General features: G+C 37.7%; 1 protein-coding gene across 2 annotated transcripts in view; it reads right to left on the reverse strand.

The window, feature by feature from the left end:
* Positions 1–22,600, reverse strand: part of Ppp2r3a (protein phosphatase 2 regulatory subunit B''alpha) — a 133,182-nt gene that overhangs the window by 24,931 nt on the left and 85,651 nt on the right. For both annotated transcript variants that reach the window (XM_021206420.2, XM_021206421.2), the window contains 4 exons: positions 15,424–15,510; positions 10,466–10,622; positions 6,058–6,106; positions 4,814–4,903 (listed from right to left, as the gene is read on the reverse strand). In XM_021206420.2, the coding sequence (XP_021062079.1) occupies positions 4,814–4,903; positions 6,058–6,106; positions 10,466–10,622; positions 15,424–15,510 (383 nt within the window). The remainder of the gene's footprint in view (positions 1–4,813; positions 4,904–6,057; positions 6,107–10,465; positions 10,623–15,423; positions 15,511–22,600) is intronic.

Here is a 22,600-nt window from a genome sequence, read left to right on the forward strand (position 1 = left end):
TCTATCTTGTTGATTTTCTCAAAGAACCAGCTCCTGGTTTGGTTCTTTGAATAGTTCTTTTTGTTTCCACTTGGTTGATTTCAGCCCTAAGTTTGATTATTTCCTGCCTTCTACTCTTGGGTGAATTTGCTTCCTTTAGTTCTAGGACTTCTGTCAGGTTGCTAGTATATGCTCTCTCTAGTTTCTTTTTGGAGGCACTCAGCGCTATGAGTTTTCCTCTTAGGACTGCCTTCATTGTGTCCCATAAGCAAAGATGGCCTTCCTACCGGTTCAGGCCAGAAGAGATCACTCAGCACTGAAAAGTACATGCGGAATGAGAGCCAGGGCAGACACCCCTCCTCGGGCGGGAAGATGCTGGATGACTGGAACCAGAAATGGGATCTTCCCCAGAAGTTGTGTCGCTTCCCCAGGCTGCCCTCTCCCTGGCAGTGCACTGGAGCAAAGATGGCTCTCCTTCTGGCTCAGGCCTTGAGGCTCCTCCCGGGCAGACACCCCTCCTCGGGCGGGAAAGGTGCCCGATGATTGGAACCAGAAATGGGATCTTTCCCAGATGCTGTGTCACTTCTGCAGGCCGCCCTCTCCCTGGCAGTGCACCGGAGCTAAGATGGCTCTCATTCTGCATGTACTTTTCAATGCTGAGTGATCTCTTCTGACACTCATACTTAGTAATATATAAAACTGGGTACACCTGTGTTCAGTGCATATAATGTTTAGATTGTAATTTCTTCTTGATAAATAGTTCCCTTAACCTGTATCTAGTAATCTTTATTCCTTTTGACTAGCTAGTGTTTGAGGTCTATTCTGTCAAACATTAGAATAGGTATATCTGCTTGTTTCCTAGTTTCCTTTGCTGGAATACATTTTTTCCAACCGTTAATCCTAAAACAGTCTTTATTTTTGATAGTGAGGTGTGTTTCTTGGAGGCAATAAATAGATGGCTCTTGTGTTAGACCCAATTTGTTACTCTGTGTTTTCTGATTGAGAAATTGAAGATATTAATATTCATAGTTAGCATGGAAAACTGTATTAATCTGTTACTTGTTTTGTAGGTTTAGTCTTTTTCTAATCTTCATCTGCATTATCTACTTTGTAGTTTTTTTTTTTTTTAAACCCCTGTAGCTTCTCTGTGTTTGTTATTCTCTTAAGTCTGAAGAATTCCTCCTAGTGTGCTCTGTAGGGCTGGCTTAGTTCTTCAGTTAGCTTACTTTTATCATGGAAGGTCATTTGTCATCAATCATGATAGATAGTTTTGCTGAGAACAGTATTCTGGATTGGCAGCTGTGGTCTTTCAGAATTTGAAATACATCATTCAGAACTTCCTTGTTTATTGGGAAATCATTCGATATTCTGATGTGACACGAGCCATCTAGGATAGGCTAAGGCTAGCAGGTGGTCTTCCTGGAGGTGGCCTACTGTTTTTGCATGGTCTATGATGAGTGAACTTGATGGCAAGGTTCCAAAGAGACTTCATCTCAGGATTGCTTCTTGTAGTGACTGCCTTCCCTGTCATTATTAAATTAATATAATAATCCCTGAGCGTTAGCCCACCCTACTGATCAGATTTCTTACAGATCAACATAAAGATGAACTTTCATGAATTAATGGTGTTTAGATGAATTACTTATTCTACAGAATTCCTGATTTGATTCAGTAATTTTAGGAAGAAAGTTTTAGGAGATGGTCATAGTTATTTTGCTAGAAAGATGTAATAAAGTTAGAATCAAGAAAAGAATATGCCTCCTCTTTATGTAGTAAGTAAAGACTGCCTAATAAGAAATATAATGAGCTTTCATAATTAACTAAAAAGAGAAATAGACTTGGAATAAATTTGTGTTCAAGGAAAAACATTTAGGTCTAAGGATACAGCCACAGATGTGTACTATTATAAGGTAAGGCCTGTTGCTTTGAATTTATATTGACCATAATAAAATGAAACACTGCTTTGAACTTAATATCAACATCCTTCTGTAACTCCCTTTTTATGTAACATTTTATCTCTGAGGTAATATTCTAAAGAACTTTTTGTCTAAAAAGGTATAAAAAGCTCAGAGAAATGAAATAAAATTGTTGGTTAAATGGTTTGGTTTGGGGAGCTCTGGCCCATCCATCCATCCAAATGTGTATGTCTGTTTTTTTCTGTACATATGTATGTAGGAATATGTGTATGTATGTAAGCATGCATGAATACTTGTGGAGTGTATAAGACTTAACCACTTTGGTGGTTGGGCCCAACAAAAATGTGAATGTGTTAATGTGTAAATGAGACTGTGAGTGAAAATGTAAATGTATGTATGAACGTATATGTGTCTGTGCATATCTGCCTGTATAAAGCATCTTAATTCTTTTTCTTTCCTACTTCTCTGGCCCACAAAGAGTTAACCAGCCTAGCCAGAGGGACTTCTGGCTTCCTGGACAGAGAAGGGAGTGACAGCAGTAAATTCTTTACTTAATTCCCCACTGCCAGGCAACAGGTGTTAATCACCCAAGCCAGTGGTTTTTAATCGTACATAGAATAAGCAAGGAAGTTTTTAGGACTTTTTAGAAGCTATTAGCAAACATTCAGCATCGTTAGAGAGCAGAAGGCCAGAGGACCATCAATCTTTAAAGCTACCTCTACGTCCAATTCTGTGTCCCGCTTCAAACTATTCCAGGCTGGGCTGGCTACTGGCACTGATGGGCCTGCCTTTATATATCATGTGATGTTTCTCCATTCTGATATAGATTCTTTCCGTAGGAGACACCCTTAAGGCTGGACTGCATGGCTATGCTTGGCCGTGTCCTCTTTTGTGGCAGTGGGGAGCAGATCTGGTTATGGGAGTTCAGTCATGCATTGACAAGTGATTTAGGGAGAGTTAGAAGCAGTTAATCTGTGATATCTTATTCCTTCTGTTTTCCTGACTTAGATACTAGACCAGGCTGGCCTCGAACTCAGAAATCCGCCTACCTCTGCCTCCCGAGTGCTGGAATTAAAGGTGTGTGCCACCACTGCTTGGCTTTCATTTTTTGATACAGGGTCTCTCTATATAGTCCAGCCTACCTTGGAGCTTTCTCTCTCTCTCTCTCTCTCTCTCTCTCTCTCTCTCTATATATATATATATATATATATATATATATATATATACTTCAGTTGTTTGTACCAACACATATCTTTGTACCCACATGTACACATTATTCATGTTCTCTAAGTTAGATTACAAATTACTGTATTTAGAATGGCAGTTATTTTAAAATGCAGCTATCCTAAAATAACTTATTTTCTATTTCAATTATTTATGAAAATACTAAATATTTTAATAACTTAAATTGTTAATTAACTTTATGTTTGGATTTTAAAAAAAGATTTATTATATGTAAGTACACTGTAGCTGTCTTCAGACACTCCAGAAGAGGGCATCAGATCTCATTACAGGTGGTTGTGAGCTACCATGTGGTTGCTGGAATTTGAACTCAGGACCTCTGGGAAAGCAGTCAATGTTCTTAACCACTAAGCCATCTCTCCAACCTGTGTTTAGATATTTTGCCTGCAAGTATGTCTATGTACCACATGTGTGCTTAGTTCCTCTAGAGAAGTGGTTCTCAAATTTCCTAATGCTGTGACCGTTAATATAGTTCTTCATATTGTGGTGACCCTCAACCATAAAATTATTTTGTTGCTACTTCATAACTATAATTTTGCTACTGTTATGGATTATAATATAAATATCTCATATGCAGGATATCTGATATGCGACCCCCAAAGGAGCTGTGACCCAAAGGTTGAGAACCACTGCTCTAAAGACTGGAAGTTATAGAGTTGTGAACTGCCTTGTGGTTTCTGGGAATCAAATCTCAATCCTCTGGAAGAAAAGCCAGCGCTCTTAACTGCTGAGCCATCTCTCTAGCCTTTTCAAAACGTTTTGAACCCAAATCTCTATCTACTACATCAAGGATGCCTCACTGTGTAAAGGACATTATTTTATAGGCAAGAGGGCCTTTTGAGAGGGACCTAGGTGTTTGGCCTAACCAGGAGACAGTAGTGGAAAGAAATATATAAGTTCACATTACAAAATAAGGCATAATTGAGAGGGCCGAGGAATGAGAGTGATAATTTCAATTGGGAGCATGAGGTTATGATTTCACATACTAGTCAGGCTGTTGCTGTTGCTGCTTCTTTGATATGTTTACATATATGTGTGTAGGTAAAAGTGCACATTTATATAAGCATGTAGAGGGCAGAGATTTTTGTTAGGTATCTTTCCCAAGAGCTCTCCACTTTATTATTGAGGGAAAGTCTCTTGTTAAACATGTCTCACTGATTCAGCTAGACTAGTTAGCCAGACTATTGCCCTAGGATACTCTGTCTGAGACTCCTGGATATTAGAATTACAAGTAAGGTCCTCAGACCTTGGCTTTTATGCAGTGCTAGAGATCTGAACTCTGGTCCTCAAGCTTGCATGGAATGAATGGCTTTATCCACTGAGCCATCTTTCTAGTGCCACAATTTGCTTTTCCCTCCTTCTTCAATTTACTACAGAACTAGTGCAGATTATAAAAGAACTAAAATCTGCAGAATTTATTCCACTCTCACTATAAATACCAGCTCTGTTTTTCACTCCTGGGAGGGGCAGGCCTCACTTTACCTTTATGTGTGCAACAGCCTTTCACTTCCCACCCCATGACCATGCATTCTGTGCCTCTCCTTTCCTAGAGGAAGCTCCTCCAGGACAGACAGACTGACACACCCTCCTGTGGCTAGCCTGCATTGGTTTACACGTATACACTTGTTCTTTCTCAGCTTTGTGCATATGTGTACATCTCAACAACAAAACTTTACCTGGTAGGGTTCCGTTTGTCTTCCTCAGAAATCAAAAACCAAACAAAATCTGCATAGCTCATTCTTCCCTCTTTTTGTACAGTTTTTCCTCTGAAGAAAACACATGGTTATAAAATTTTCTAAGCAATTAAGAAATAAAGTAACACCACTCTTTAGAAATTTACAAATTAAAAGAAAAAAAAGAATAAGAAAATGATAGATTCCTCGTAAGGCTGGATAGTTCAGAAAGGGCAACCCCTTTGAGGCCTATCTTATTTTTAAAGGCCTACAAGGTGAAATCTTATTTTTAAAGGCCTACAAGGTGAAATTAGAAGACATCTGCCTAAATTAAGGAAAAAAAAAAAAAACATGTTTCTTTTATGACGTTAGAGTTTGACCTTAAAGCCTAAACACAGGCAGTGCTCTACCACCAAGTTACATCCTTATCCTTCTTTTACTTTTATTATTACTAATTATTATTAATTAATTATTAATTAATTATTATTACTATTATTATTACTAATTTTTGTGAGACAGATTCTCACTATGTAGCCTTAGGTAGCTGGAACTCAATATACAGACCAGGCTGACCTTGAACTCACAGATCTACCTGCCTCTGTCTCCCAAGTGCTAGGAGTAAAGGTGTATACTACCATGCCCAGCTTATTTAGTTTTCTGAAACAAGGTCTTATTAAGTTGCCTAGACAGGCTTTGAATTGACTCTGTAGCCCAAGAAAGCTTCAGTGTGTGAGCCTTGTGCCTCAGCCTTCTAAGCTTCTAGGGATACAAGCCCATGTACTAGGTGCGGCCCTGGTTTCCCATTTGATAATCAATGGTATAAGATATTGTTACTTATATTTAGACTCTGGACTATTTTTTTTTGTTGTTGTTCTTTTGTTTTTTGTTTTTTTTAGATAGGTTTTCTCTGGATAGCTCTGGCTGTCCTGGAACTCTTTCTGAAGACCAGGTTGGTCTGAACTCACAGAAATCTGTCTGCCTCTACTTCCTGAGTGCTGGAATTAATGGCATGTGCCACCACCACCCAGCCATGTTGGATTAATATTATGGAATTAATGTCTTTTATTAAGGCACAACTGTATGGCTTTTAGATATAATATAACTTAGTAGTCTTGCCAAATTATGCAGAAACCTTTGCTAAAATGCGATAGTATAGTTCATATTGAAACTCAAGTTGTTTTATTTTATTTTCTATTAAACTGTTTTGCTAGCCCACTAAATAAAATTCATAATTTAAAATTTCATACCTTGTTACTGCTCCAGAAAATATTCTTTCGATAATTCTATTTGATGAAGCTAAATATAAATAAGAAGTACAGTTAGTGAGAAATATTCCTAAAAAATTTGTTTTAATTTGCTAAAGCTAAACCTAACCATAATAATCTTACACAGCAAGAGCATCAGCAGTTAAATTCTTTTCTCTTCTCTTCCGTCCTTCTTTCTTTCCCCTTCCTTTTCCTTTCTTTCTTCCTTTGAGACAAGGTTTCAGGTATTCCAGGGTGAACTCTATCTTGCTTATATAACTGAGAATGGCCTTGGTCTTTTTCTGATCCTCCTGCTATGAGTGCTGGATTACAGGTGTGTGTGCACCACTGTACACAGTTTATGTGGTGCTGGGAATCAAACCTAGGCCTGTATGTGCTAAGCCTCAACCCCTAAGTTCGTTAAAATTAGTATATTAAAATTTATTCATTGAAAACATCACACCTTTATGCATTGTATTATGACCCATCCATCTACCATTACCACTCTATAATTCTTGTGTCCTTTATCCTGTCTCTCTCCCAACCATAGTGTCCTTTTCATGCCCCTGCCTCCAGTTAGTACTTCTCATATGCACATGTGTGTGTGGGAATTCCACTGGGGCATGGGTAAGCTACCACTTGCAAAAACCTACAGGAAAGTGAGTCTTCCTCCCTCAGTAATGATCAACCACCGGAATCTCCTCTGTCAAGGGTGGGACCTTGGGGGCCCTACCCCTATTTGTGCAGAAATTTTGTCTGCTCAGATCCTAAATTCTTTATTATATATAATTTATACTTTTTAGAAGAATGAGGTAAGTTTAAACTATCAACCACTAATTAAAAAGAATAATCAGGCCAATGATTGTCCCTGACATCTGTTTAGTTATTTATAGAGTTGAGTTCTAAGTTAATTCTGAGCATCCTGACAGCTAAGACAAAAACACACAGAATTTGTATTGATTTTGTTGTCCAATAAAACAAGACAAATTTTCTTCTAAAACAAGACATTTTTTATCCTAGTATTAAATTCAAGGGAAACTGATTGCTTCATTTTACATTGTTACAGGAACTGCACAAAGTGAAATGGAAAATGCTTCCAAGCAGCTTTAGAAAAGATACCAAGACATACCATAAATGTACTTTTCTTATATTCCCATTCTATAAGAGTCTAAGATATAACATTTAAAAGAAACTCCATCAATGAATACTTCTTTGTTGTTATTGGTTCTACTGGGCAACTGAACATGCTACACAGCCAACCTACTGAGCTACATCCCCAGGAACAACTATCTTAAAATAGTATGTTGGGTTTTGATGACAGACCCTAGAAAATACATAGCAGCATACTTTTTTAAATTAAAATTGCCAAAAGGAGGGGGCAAGAGGGAGTGGGAGGAAGGGAAAGAAATGAGAGAGGGGGGAGGGAAGGGATCTCTAGAGCTATTATGTAACCAGTACCTCAGGCAATGGAATGCACACTAAAATTTTAGAACTACCAAGGAATTCAGTAGAGGGCTACAGCTGCCAGCATTTGCTCTGCTTAGAGTTAGGTATAGTCAACATAAGGACAAGTCAATTTGGGTAGGAAAATTAGAACCACAGGTGTAGTCTCTGTATTTTGTTGATTTTTGATTTATTGAATAAATATTTTGTACTAGAGAGAAATAGTATATAGAAAACAGCAAAAATATTTAATTCTAATGCTAACATCTTTTAAGCCAATTTAATTTTATTTTCTGTGTATGAGTGTTTTGCCTGCATGTATGTTCTCATGCATCACATGAGTGTCTGTTGCCCATGGGGGCCAAAAGAGGTCCCTTGGCACTGGAGTTATAGACATTTGTGAACTGCTATCTAGGTGGTGGGAAAGGAGCCTGGTCCTCTACAAGAGCAGTGAGTCCCCTTAACTGCTGAGCCAGCACTCATGCCCTTTAATGCCTTTTTGAAAAGGTTGATTTAGCTTTGGAAGGTGTAAACTAAAGACTGGTCTGAAGCTGAATTAGGTAAGTGGACAAAAATGTCGATTTTGAGTGTCCCCTTCATCATGTCATTAACATTGACCTAATTAGTAAATACAATATTTAGAAACTTGATGTCAATAACAATAGGAGAGGGGGCTTTAGAGCCACAGGTTGTGCAAGATCTCTAGAAGCTGGCTCACAAACATGGTTAACAGGGAAATGCATCCCTAACAAAGCTGATCAGAGACCCTAATGATGTGGTAATATGTGTTATTGATGACAGAAAGATTATGATTGCTTGAAGGGCAAAGGCAACAGCATTACCATGTTTATCTAATACACCCGAGTATTTGTTCATGATTTCTGTTTGGCACCCAAGAATTTAAGAGAGAACTCTGTTGGTTTCCCTATCTTCCCTTCACAGATAGGGTCTATATTGCCCAGGTTGGGTTCCAAATACTGGTTTACAGAAGTCCTCCTGCCTTAGCTTCTTCAGGATCTGAGACTATAGGCCTGGGCTACTCTGGTTGGCTCAAAATCAAACCACATCAGACTAGACCAGACCAAACCAAACCAAATCTCGGTTTCTTAAATGCAAAGCTCCATGAAACTTGATCAGATAACACTAGCTATACAGGGGGTAGTGCAGCTTAACGGTAGAGCTTTTGTCCAGCATGTATGAGGCCCTAGGCTTAATCCCCAGTACTGCAAAAATCAATCATTCATGAAGAGGGGCTTGTCACATCCCACATTCTAAATGATAGAAACAAAATTTAGCACATTAAAGATTTGTTCTCTACTATCTCTAAAATAACAAAGACTGATTCAAAAATTGCTCAGAAGATATTTAAAGATAGAATAAGGATAATCTTATGAGAGAATGAATCAATATACCTTGGTACTTAGTTAAGAAAATTACATATGGGGGTTGAGAGATGGCTCAGTGGTTAAGAGCACTGACTGCAAACCAGATGTCCCTTGATAGAGGAATGGATACAGAAAATGTGGTACATTTACACAATGGTGTACTACTCAGCTATTAAAAACAATGAATTTATGAAATTCTTGGNCAAATGGATGTATCTGGAGGATATNATCCTTAGTGAGGTAACCCAATCACAAAAGAAGTCACTAGATATGCACTCACTGATAAGTGGATATTAGCCCAGAAACTTAGAATACCCAAGATACATTTTGCAAAACACAAGAAAACCAAAAAGAAGGAAGACCATCAGGTGGATACTTTATTCTGCTTGTGGACGTTGTACATCGTGGTGCGCACTAGGCTCCGCACCACGATGTACAACGTCCACAAGCAGGGTCTAAAGATATACATTATATAATAATATATAAATATTACATAATAATAAACAACAGTAAGTAATTTAAAAATAGATTGAACTTAAAAAAAAATTGTTAAATATCAGGGGCCAGCCAGGCATGGTGGCTCACGCCTTTAATCCCAGCACTTGGGAGGCAGAGGCAGGCAGATTTCTGAGTTCGAGGCCAGCCTGGTCTACAAAGTGAGTTCCAGGACAGCCAGGGCTATACAGAGAAACCCGGTCTAGAAAAACCAAAAAAAAAAAAAAAAGTCAGGGGTCAACAAGATGGCTAGGTGGGTAACTCTTTTCTAACAAAGGAAAGAAAGTGAAATTTCTCTGTAGAGAAAATATCTTTCTGGAGTTAAAAAAGTAAGCTTAAAAAGTTTTTTTTTTTTTTTTTTTTTTTTTTTACTTTGTGTATCTGAGCATGTGAGGCCAGAGAGGTTATAAAGTCCTCTGGGACCAGGGTTAGAGGAAGTTGGGAGCTATGTGATGAGGGTGTTGGGACCCAAACTCTAGAAGAATAGCAAGTGCTGTTAACCACTGAGACATCGCTCTAACCCACCAAAAGCAATTTTTATAAAGAGTCCTTGAAATCTGAGGCAGGACAGCTTGGTTTACATACTGAGTTCCAGGCTAGCCAAGGGAACATAGTGAGACCCATAGAAGGGGCTGGGGTGGGGGTGGGAGTTCACTTTTAGCATTAACATTAAATTTTTACCTAACAGTAACAATACTGTTAAGTAAGAAAGTTTTCAAATAGATTTGCATCTAATTGTCAGCATGTAATTATGATACGTACAACTACAAAGACTTCCCAGTTTTAAAACTGGTTATTTACTTACCTCCAAACACCTTCTCTGGTCTCTAAGTTTAAAAAATTATCTTTGACTATACCTTTAACCCCAACACTGGAGAGGCACAGGCAGGCAGTTCTCTATGAGTATGAGACAAGCCTGGACTACAGAGTAAACAAACAAACAAAAAAATCTTTGTACATTCTCATTTAAACATTATTGGCCCTATAACGAGACTTGAAGAATTTAAGAAAGGGCAATTCTCATAACAAGGGTAGACAATTTATACAACTTTAGAAATAGGTTTGCTTTAGCATCTAGAATCACTTACCCTGGTCATTGTATCGAGACAGATCAGCTTGGCTGATGTACAGGTCATGATCACCGTCTAGTTCCCAGAATTTACAGTAAATGACATAGAAATGTTCATAAGAGAAGTAATCTGTGATTTGGTTTATATCTTCCTCTTCCTCCAAAAGGGCCAGAGTCTGAAATGGTATGAATAAAAGAATTAATTTTTAAATGATGTTCAACTAGCTTTGGTTATTAAAGTCTCGAAAATTTCTGTTCATTAACTTAAAATTTTGATTTTGGTACCAAGCCAGGAACTCTGTGTGTGTGTGTGTGTGTGGTCTGAGATAGGGTTTCTCTGGCTGTCCTGGAACTTGTTTTGTAGACTAGGCTCGCCTCAAACTTGCAGATCCACCTGCCTATGCCTCCTGAATGCTAGGATTAAAGGCATGCACTACCACTGCCTGGCCAAAAGAGTAACTTTTTAATAACCAGCCCTCTACTATTCATGTTCATAAACTAATATTCCTTAATTTTTCAAAATTATATGAGCAATATTAAGAAGAATGTGGATATACATATAATGTTTGGCTTTGTAATGGAATCAAGTTTATCATAAGCATTACTTATATATACAATTGCGGTTGCATATGGTGGCTTGAAACAGAAGGCAGTGGGTGGAGCTAAGGGCTCTGTCTCAGTTTGTACCTCTAGTGGAGATTCTAGGAATAATGGCTTTTGTATCCATAATTCTGTAGTTACCAAAATTATCATTTAAGTGGGCAGAAAAATGAAAACATTTTTATAAATGAAAGAAACTTTAAGAAAAATTAATAGAAAAATGTCCGGAATAAATATAAATGGGCTAAATCTCCTTATTAAAATATTTTTGATCAAATATAAAAAATATCCCTCAAAACAGATAAATAGATGGCTTAACAGTAAAGGTGCTTGCTACTAAGCATAATGAATTGAGTTTGATACCAGGGACCATACTGAAGGAAAGAACAGATTCCTGACTTCTGACCTTTCCCTGATCACACATACCACACACAAATGTAATAAAAATTTAAAATGAAAATGTCCAAAATAAGAGGCCCATAAAAGACAAGTGTAAATAAAAAGAAAAATAGCTAACAATACTAACTGGAAATAAAGTGGGATTCGCGGCAGAAAACACAAAGGACAAAAAGTATGAACTTGTAATATAAATGCATTGCTCTGATTGTGGTGGTCTCAATAGTGCCATGGGAAGTGGCACCAGTAGGAGGTGTTGCCTTCTTGGAATAGGTGTAGCCTTGTTGGAGGAAGTGTGTCACTGTGTAGGTGGGCTTTGAGGGCTCTGAGTGTTCAAACTCCACCCAGGACAGTAAAGACCCCCTTCCTGGCTGCCTTCAGAAGACAGTCTTCCCCTCCTTCTGCTTCCATTGAATCACGATGTAGAACTTTCAGCTCCTTCTCTAGCACCATGTCTGTCTGCCTCACTGCTGCCTTGATTCCCACCATGATGATAATGGACTGATCCTCTGAAACTGTAAGCCATCCCCAATTAATATTGTCTTTTGTAAGAGTTGCCTTAGTCACGGTGTCTCTTCACAGCAATGCTACCCAAACTAAGACACTGATAAATTATTTTTAAAAATGTTTACAATAGAAAAAAATGTTTACGATAGGAAGTGATTTTGTAAATTGAAAAAAATCATTAGATTATATAAACTGTTTAATGGAAGGTTATGAAGTAAGCAAAATTAAGTTACAGTCTTCATAACACAAAGGAAACACATGGTGTAAGTGTACATTAACTCTTGCTGGTTGTTGCCATCCTGCCCTGCTTGGGTTCCCTCCCAGCAAGAGAATGAAGAAAAGACAAACAGGCACACATCCAGGAAAGCTGGGATCTGGTGGGGTTCTCTAGAACTACCTCAGTTTGTTTATCAGTTATGGCACAGGGTGGTAGTAGGGATTTAAGCTGGTCTCAGCAGGAAGTCTTTGTAGGTGAGTCATACCAGGCTGTAAACATCCAGGAGGAAGTCACAGTTGCTAGTTCTTGCACACACAGATTAATCATCCATAAACACTCATACTTGGACTCAAGAAAAGCTTTCCCATCTCTCTTGACCCTAGCCCATATGGGTACGTCTGCCAATTTCTTATGGGGTATCTGTTCTTGAGTCCTCCATAGGCTCTGCCCATGTCATAATACCCATCCACTCAGGACTTACTCTCTTAGGGCTTCCTCTGCTCCCAAGTTAGTGAATATGTAAGAGAAAGGATGAATTGGATTTTAAGAGTTAACTTAACAGCATCTATTAAAGTATCATCTAATCCAGGATTTTTTCTTTTAGTAGTCTAGAGAAACTGTTATTCATATACTCAGAAGAGTATGGTTCAAAGATGGTCCCTACATCATTGTAATAGAAAATAATATAAAAATGCCCTAAGCCTCAATAGAGGAATATATAATCAATTACAGCATAGCCATGCAATCAATCATGCAAAATAAATGGACAGAAATAGAAGGAATCCCGAAACATTTTCAAGAGAAAAGAAAACCCACCAAATTTATAAAGTAGTACGGATCTCCCACATACTTTAAAAAAAGACCCCATAGAGCCAGTGGGATGGCTTAAGCAGGTAAAGGTACCTTCTGCCAAGCCCGATTCTCTGAATTTGATACCTAAGAACCAACTCTGGCAACTTGTTTTTCTGACAATAGTACTTGTATGCTACCCCCACTCCAAATGAATAAACGAATGAAAATATCCTTCTATATAGCATTCTCACAAAACAAAACAATATGGTGAAGTGCACTGGCTACTTTTTCAGAGGACCCAGGTTCAATTTTTAGCACTCACATGATGGCTCACAACTCTCTGTAATTTTAGTCCCAGGAACCTGACACTCTCTTATGGCTTCTGAGTGCACCAAGTACACATGTAGTACACATATATACTTGCAGACAAAATTCTTACATACATAGGTAAATGAGTAAAATTTAAAATAAGAATACAGATGTTTAAGTTCTCTCTATCGGAAAGTGCATGGAATGCTGGGTGGAGAGATACACAGTGTTTTCTGCCCCAAGACAGGGTGTCTCTGTGTAGGCCTGGCTATCTTGGAAATCACTCTGCAGACCACACTGGCCTCGAACTCACAGAGATCTATTTGCCTTCCTCTGCCTCCCTGTTGCCGAGATTAAAGGTGTGTGTTACCACCACCTGGCATAAACAGTGATTTTCAATTATTTTTAACTCTAAATATATTAATAGAACTAGAATATTTTGAGCATTTGTTCACAGACTCAGAAGAAGACTAAAAAGATGGGTAAGAAAAAAAAAAAAGAAAAAGAAAAAGAAAAAGAGGAGAGGAAAAGAAATCACCCCGTAGAAAGAGAACATTTGACTTCTGCTCTCAGTTCTGCAGCCTGCTAGGTGTGTGTTTCTGTGCAAGTTACTCAACAGAACCTGAGTCTCAGAAGATTTTATTAAAATAATAAAGGGTTGGAGGCTCCAGTGAAGGCACAGGGGTTAAAAGCATTTGCTGCTCTTGCAGGGGCTCTGGGTTCAGTTCTTAGTACCCACATAATGACTCACGGTTATTTACAACCCAGTTCCATCTGCTTCAACACCCTCTTCTGACCTCCTTGGGAACAGTCACACATATAGTACATACATATACATACATGCATTAAAAATGTGAGAAATTATAGTTTTTGTTATTAAGGAAATTACTATCTTCTTTTTTTTTTTTTTTTAAAGATTTATTCATTTATTATATGTAAGTACACTGTAGCTGTCTTCAGACTTTCCAGAAGAGGGCGTCAGATCTTGTTACGGATGGTTGTGAGCCACCATGTAGTTGCTGGGATTTGAACTCCGGACCTTCGGAAGAGCAGTCGGGTGCTCTTACCCGCTGAGCCATCTCACCAGCCCCGGAAATTACTATCTTCTTAACCCATTTTTTTTACTGTTCAATAACTACAAATCATGATTGTGAATGACTGTTCATTTTAGAGCAGTGCTTCCTGTCTTCTTAATGCTGCAATCCCTTAATACAGTTCCTCATATTGTGGTGATCCTCAAATATTACTTTCATTGCTACTTCATAACTAAATTTTGTTACTGTTATGAATTGAAACATAAATATCTGATATGCTGGGTTGTTTGATCTTCAAAGGAGTTGTGTCTCACACGTTGAGAATCTTTGTTATAGAGTAACAAAATATTTGTTTATCTATTATGGATTGCTAATTTTTCAAGTCTTCCATACCTTGTCTATGTAACATGAAAATAAAGATAGGGCGGAATACAGAGTAATAAGTTAACTGTTATTAGTAAAGGTTTGCCTAGTATAATCCATTTAAAATAATTTTTTTTTCTTTCAAGTGTGAATCATTCTATTTTCTTTATATATTACTTCGGTAAAAGGCTCCCACTAGTGGTCAATAGTTTTTTTGTTTGATAAGATAACTGAATAAAATGTATTATTTCTACCAAAGTAGAGTCATCACTGAATCAAGTCTATATACTTCCATTTCTTTGGCAAGCCCACTTTTCCAACCTAGTTACTATTACGGGAGCCCCGGCCACTCCCACTAGTTGGAAATTCTTGAACAGGAGGGACATTTCTGCTTCTGGCTCTGGCTTGTTCTGTTGCTGCTTCCTGGAAGCCCCTTCCTATTGAGATTTTTAGCTTGCTAAACTGATATTCTCCAAGGTGAAAATCATATGTTGATCCTTCTGAGCTTCTTCTGCATCTTTCATGTACATCTGACAATTCAGGTGTAGATGTGCATTTCAGTTTTTGTTTCACAGTGGATACCTTCAAGCAGATAGCCCATATTATTTTTACTTTGACAGCCCTTCTCCCACATGAGTAACTGATAAGTGCTTATAGCCTGGAAGAAGTAATACTTAGAACTTTGCAACAGAGTAAGAAAAAAATTGTTATGTAAAATTATTAAATTGGCCCTTATATATCTTTATATGAGAGGCATACTTGCAAAAAGTTGCTTTTTCTTAACTCCGTTGAAGTAATTTTTCCACTCCAAGATCTGTTGACTGTGTAGAATATTCTCTGAACAACCTAGTTTCAAAAGGAAAACAAAATCAATTAAAAGACAAGTTAAGATCTCTACTACCATACTGAAGGCCAGATTATGAATATCTGTAGTACTAATTTAAACAACTACTTTTGATGTTAATTGCAATTTTGAATAAAAAATAAAACTATGTGTTTTAGCCCTACATCGTATAAATTTGCCTCTGTAAGAGAAAAAAAATCCCCATTCAAGTTTTCATTTCCTAACCACTTGTATGACTCCTACTGTGTCTCAATTACACAGGGACTGCTTATTCAAGTAGTGCTCATTGGGCTGTGTATGTTTGGTAAGGTAACAAGGTAGGGGGATTCTACTTGTGTTAGCTTAATAATCGGAAAGTCAGAGGATGGCTGTTAAACTGGCCTGATTCTAAAGAACATTATTTTGCTTATTAAAGTTGTATTTGGGGCCTAGCTTAGCTCTTTCTCTGCAACCCTCTCAGCCTTTCCTCCTGTCCCATCTCTATTCCTTTCTGTCAGAGGATGACCCAGGAACAGTTTCTACCAGGGACCCCACAGTCATCACACTTGCCCAGGATCTAGAGAAGGCAACAGTAGCCAAAGAACATAGCATTTACCCAACAAAGATAAGACCAAATATTGATAACAAGAAACTCTTCAAACAAATGTCTGAAGACTAGATGAGTAGATCCCAACACAAGAAGCAAGCAGGTAAAGCATTTTACTAACAAACTAGACTTCAAACTAAAACTAATCAGAAGAGATAGGAAACAGTCACTCATTAAAGGAAAAGAATCAAGAGGATATTAAAATTCTAAACATTTATGTGCCAATCACAGGACCCAACTTCATAAAAGAAACACTAAAAATCACATATTGATCTTTATAGTGATAGTGGGTGACTTCAATACCCAACTCTTGCCAACAAAGGTCATCCACACACAAACTAAACAGAAATACTGGAGCTAAATAATGTCACAAATCAAAGGGATATTGTAGACACTTACTGAATATTTCACTCAAACACAAAAGAATATACTTTCTTCTCAATAGCTTATGGAACTGTCTCCAAAATTGATCACATACTTAGATACGAAGCAAGTCTCAACAGATAGAAGAAAACTGAAGTAACATCCAGCCTTCTCCTTGACCACCATGGATTAAAGCTGGATTTCAACAAAAGAAATGTACTAAGTAGGCCAGGTGGTGGCGGTGCATGCCTTTAATCCCAGCACTTGGGAGGCAGAGGCAGGGGGATTTCTAGAGTTTGAAGCCAGCCTGGTCTATAGAGTGAGTTCCAGGACAGCCAGGGCTATACAGAGAAACTCTTGTCTCAAACAACCAAAAAAAAAAAAAAAAAAGTGCTTACATTAAAAAAAGAAAGCCTGGAGAGATCTGAATAATTCAGTAACACACTGAAAGCCCTAGAGCAACAAGAAGAAATAATACCCCAAAAGAGTAGTAGATGGGGTAAGAAATAACCAAATTCAGGAATGAAGTCAATGTAATAAAACAAATAAAAATACAAATTAATGAAGCAAAGAGTTGGTTCTTTGAGGAAAAAAAAATCAGCAAACAGAAAAAGCCTTAGCCAAAGCAACTGAAAGACTGAAGGAGAATGTCCAAATTAATAAAACTGAGAATGAAAAAGGTGGACATTAGAACAGACACTGAAGAAGTTCAGAGAATCATAAGGATAAACTTTACAGATCTATACTGCACCAAACCAAGAAACTTAAAAGAATCAATACCAAGTAAGCAATTTAAAGAGACCCATAACTCCATGTTCTCTTGAGAAATTAAAGACTTTCAACTGGGGGCAGAAATGGGGAAGTGAAGTCCAGGGCCAGATTGATTCAGCATAGAATTCTGTGAGACCTTCAAAGAAGAATTAAAAGCAATATTCCTCATTCTGCAAAAATAGACACTGGGAGAGCATATTACAATTCTTTTTATAAGGCCACTATTACCCTGATACCTAAACCATACAAAGACCCAAAAAGTTATATAGATCAACATCCCTTATGAATGTTGATGCAAAGATTCTAAATAAATTACTTGCAATTTAAATCCAAGAATACACCAAAAATAGTTTCCACCATGATCAAGTTGGCTTCATTCCAGAGATACAGGGGTGATTCAACATATGTAAATCAGTACACATAATTCACCAGATAGATTGAAAGATAAGAACCACATGATCATCTCATTAGATGCAGAAAAGAAATGCAGCATTCCTTCATGATAGAAGTTCTGGAGAGACTACGAATGCAAGAGACATATGTAATAAAGGCAACACTACAGCCAATATCAACCTAAACAGAAACTCAAATTCTATTAAAACCAAGAGCAAGACAAGGATATTCACTCTCTTCTTCCTTATTCAATATAGTACTTAGCAAGACCAGTAAGACAGCTAAATAAAGGGAATGCAAATAGGAAAGGAAGAAATCAAAATATCTTCATTTGCAGATGATAAATACATAAAAAGATTCTCAAACTTCTACATTTCATAAACACTTCCAGCAAAGTATCAGGATACAAAGCTGACACACAAAAAAATCAGTAGCCTTTCTATATAAAGTGACTATCTAAGAGAGAAATCAACTATCTTTTACAATAGCCTAACAATTTTTTGGGGGATAACTCTAATTAAGCAAGTTAGACTTGAGTAATAAAAACTTTAAGCCGTTGACAAAATAAGCTGAAGAGACCAAAAGATGGAAAAATCTCCCATGCTCATGGATTGGTAGGATTATTATTGAAAAATGGTCATTTTTATCAAAAGCATTCTACAGAGTCAATCCCCATCAAAATTCCAACAAAATTCTTCACAGAAATTTATTTAAACTTCATGTGGAAAGATTAAAAATCCAGGATAGCTTAAACAATTCTGAATAATAAAAAAATTTCTGGAGGTATACACTGTCTCCGATTCCAGTTCATTCTACAGAACTATAGTGATAAACAGCGTGGTACTGTCATAAAAACAGACATGTTGATCAATGGACTTGAAGATCCAGACTCACTTTTGTACATCTGATTTTGACAAAAAGCCAAAAAAACACACTGGAAAAAAAGACATCTTCAATAACTGGTGTTGGGTAAACTGGATGGTTACATGTGGAAGAATAAATCAGATCCATATTTATCATCCTGTCCAAATCTCGATTTAAAGGTCAAGTACCTCATCATAAGACCAGATATCCTGAATCTGATAAAATGAAACTGGGGCATATACTTGAACCAATTGTCACAGGAAAGAACTTCCTTCTTTCCAGACCAGGCTGGCCTCGAACTCAGAAATCCGCCTGCCTCTGCCTCCCAAGTGCTGGGATTAAAGGCGTGCGCCACCATGCCCAGCTCAGGAAAGAACTTTCTTAACAAGACACTGATAGCACAGGCACTGATATCAGAAATAATAAAAGGAAATACATGAAGCTAAGAAGCTTGTGTACGGCAAAGGGCAGTGTCATTTGGGGAAAGCAGCATCCTACAAAGTGGGAAAAGATCTTTACCAATTATACATCTGATAGAGGATTAATACCTAAAATAAAGAACCAAAATTACAGAACAACAAGAAAACAACCCAAATAAAAAATGTGGTACAGAACTAAGCAGAGAATTCTTAAAAGAGGAAACACAAATTGTAGAGGAACATTTAAAGATATGTTCAACATTTTCAGCCATCAGATTAATGCAAATTAAGCCTGCTTAGAGATTTCATCTTACCATAGTCAGAATGGCCAAGATCAAAGGAACACATGACAACACATGCTGGCAGGGATGTAGGGAAAGGGAACATCTATTCATTGCTGGTGGGAGTACAAGCTAGTAAAGCCACCATGGAAATCAGTGTGGCAGTTTCTCGGGAAGCTGGGTTCATTCTACCTCAATATCCAGCTCCACTAGGCTTGGGTATCTATCCAAAGGACTTTACATCCCACTACAGAGACACTTGCTCATCCATGCTCACTGTTGCTCTAGTCATATGAGCCAGAAATTGAAAACAGTCAACATGCTCATCAACTGATGAGTGAGTAATGGAAATGTGCTACATTTACACAATACAATACTATTTAGCTGTTAAAATTAAGTTACGGAGGCTGGTGAGATGGCTCAGTGGGTAAGAGCACCCGACTGCTCTTCCGAAGGTCCGGAGTTCAAATCCCAGCAACCACATGGTGGCTCACAACCATCCGTAACAAGATCTGACGCCCTCTTCTGGAGTGTCTGAAGACAGCTACAGTGTATTTACATATAATAAATAAATAAATCTTTAAAAAAAAAAAAAAAAGAGCACTGACTGCTCTTCCGGAGGTCCTGAATTCAACTCCCAGAAACCACATGTTGGCTTACAACCATCTATAATGTGATCATATGACCTCTTTTTATGTGTCTGAAAACAGCTACAGTGTACTTACATATAATAAATAAATAAATCTTTAAAAAAAATTAAGTTACGAAATTATCAGATAAATGGATGGAGCTAGAAAAAAAAAATCCCTGAGTGAGGTAACTCAGATCCAAAGAGACAAATATTGTATGTTTTCTCTTATATGTGGATGTTAGCTTTTAAGCCTTCAATGTGTATGCTGCAATCTGAAAAACTACAGAGGTCAGGTATTGAATAAAGGACTAGCAGGGAGGAAAGGTTCTCTAAAGGAAGGAGAAATAAGATATATTGGTATGCAGAGACAAAGGAGAAACTAGAAATAGGAAAATTAAATAGAAAGAAGGATGGTAAAGGAAGGAATACAGGGAGGTACAACTAACACTAAAGGACATATAAAAACGATATGGCAACATACTACTTATAAATATTCTAAAATATATACATATATGACACAATGCCCTGACTAGACATCTTAGTTACCAAGTTAAATAAACTGCCAGAACTAGAGCTGAGTTACATTTTGTTAAGTCGTTGGCCCTGTGGAAATCTCCAAATATCCCAGGATATTGTAAGTGTTATTCTGCACAGCCTCATGGCCCTATTGCTGAAGACAGTACTTACATATGCTATCAAACACAGAAAAGTAAAGCTGGTGTTAACCAGAAGCCTCACTCCTGCTGACTAGATTTCATGGTACTGGAATGTAATCTGCAAGTTACCAGAGAAGGATAATCATCAATATTTTCTAGCTACAAAACCTGGTCACCTGTAACAGTAGCTTGCCTGCAAGATATACTAGTACAATAATGGCACAAATGGTATAGGAGCAACCAAGTACTTTTTTAAAAACAAGATTGGTCAAAAGGCTACTCCATGGGATGAAACTCACACCTGACTCTGCATACACATGCCCTGGCACAAGTGTGAAGGTCAGAGAATAACTTTTGGTATTTGGTTATCTCTACCTAGTTAGTCCAGAACTTGAACTGAGGTCATCAGGCTTAGTGGTAGGTACCTTTAATGGCTGAACCACCTTGCTGGCCTGGTCCTCAAAGTCACTATCAATATATACATACAATTTTTATTGTTCAGTATCACTAGAGTTTTGTATAAATTTATTTCTTGATTTAGACTATAAAACTTAAAGTGTGTATATTATCTATGGAAGCAAAATATTATAAAACCTTGATCTGCATTAGTTCATTAGTTGTCTCTCCTTTCTACTTTTTTTTTTTTTTTTTTTTTTTTTTTTTTTTTTTTTTTTTTTTTTTTTTTGGTTTTTCGAGACAGGGTTTCTCTGTATAGCCCTGTCTGTCCTAGAACTCACTTTGTAGACCAGGCTGGCCTCAAACTCAGAAATCCGCCTGCCTCTGCCTCCCAAGTGCTGGGATTAAAGGTGTGTGCCACCACTGTCCGGCTCCTTTCTACTTTTTAAAAAATTAATTATGTTTATGCATAGATGTGAATATATGCACCTACATATAAGTGGGTTCCCATGGAATTCAGAAGAGGGCAGTGGATTTCCCTGGAGCTGGAGTTACAGATGTGAGCTGCCCACGTGGGTTCTGGGACCAAACTCTGGTCCTTTGGAAGAGCAGTACATGCTGTTAACTATGGAGATATTTTTCCATCTGTTTTTCTACCTTTTGGCAGAATTTTAAATTTTTAGGAATTTAAAAGTTCTATGTGATAAAGAGAAGGCTCAGTGATTAAGAACACTTGCAGAGGACCTAAGTTTGGTTCCCAGCACCCACAAGATGGCTCACAACCATCTCATCCTGGGGATCTGATGCCCTCTTCTGGCCTCTGTGACACCAGGCATACATGTAGGCAAAGCAGTCACATATCTAAAATTAAAAAAGAAACACTTAAGTGTGTTAGGTGTGTTCTGTTGTGAGTCTTTGCTAAGCTGCTTTGTTAGCAGTGTAAAATAACACACTTATGTCTTCCATCTCCCCAGTCGCCACATTCTGAGGCTCAGCTTCATAGCAGATGTATTGTTTCTTCATTACTGAAGTAGGGCTACCATCTAGTGGTGAAAGCATGTAGCAGCTGGCTCTCCATTTTACTTGCTGTTTTAACAACTTTGTCACAAATTTGAAATGTAAAAAATAGCAAGAATCATTCTTTACTACTAGTGAGAAGAATAAAACTGACATCTTTCATCAAGACCTCTAGTCAGGTTGACAGAGAAGTTGAATCATGTGTCAGTCCCCTTCTTTGTATATATGAAGACAGAAACTAATTCATGACACAGGCTGCCAGGATAGGAAATGCTTGGCTCTAGTACATGTTGTTTTTGAAAGTAGATGAAATAAAGAGAGTAATTAACAAAGAATTCTAACTACAGGTGATGAGTGCAGATAAACACTGTCAAGCAATGGAAGCCTGGCTCTTCTACCTGGGAAGTCATAGTGAGTGGATCACCAATTCATTCTTTGACTGTCAGAGCCTTGAAATTTCTTCTCAGGCTTTCTAAATAATTTGGACAACTACACAATGTTTCTAAAAATTGATTTCTTTCTATGTCGAGAAAAAAGGGGAACAAGTTTAAAGCTCTCTCTCAATGGTGAGAAGTAGCTACTGCACAGCTTAGTAATTTTAGATTAAAGTGATAGATTCAGGCCAAGTGAGAACCGAGTAAACCACTGAGACACCATCTGTGTGAGCCTCAGAATAGTTTCCCTGCTGGTGTCAGGGCCACGGAGAACTCTTTGA

This window comes from Mus pahari, chromosome 10, assembly GCF_900095145.1.
Source record: "Mus pahari chromosome 10, PAHARI_EIJ_v1.1, whole genome shotgun sequence".
Taxonomy (NCBI): Eukaryota; Metazoa; Chordata; class Mammalia; order Rodentia; family Muridae; genus Mus; species Mus pahari.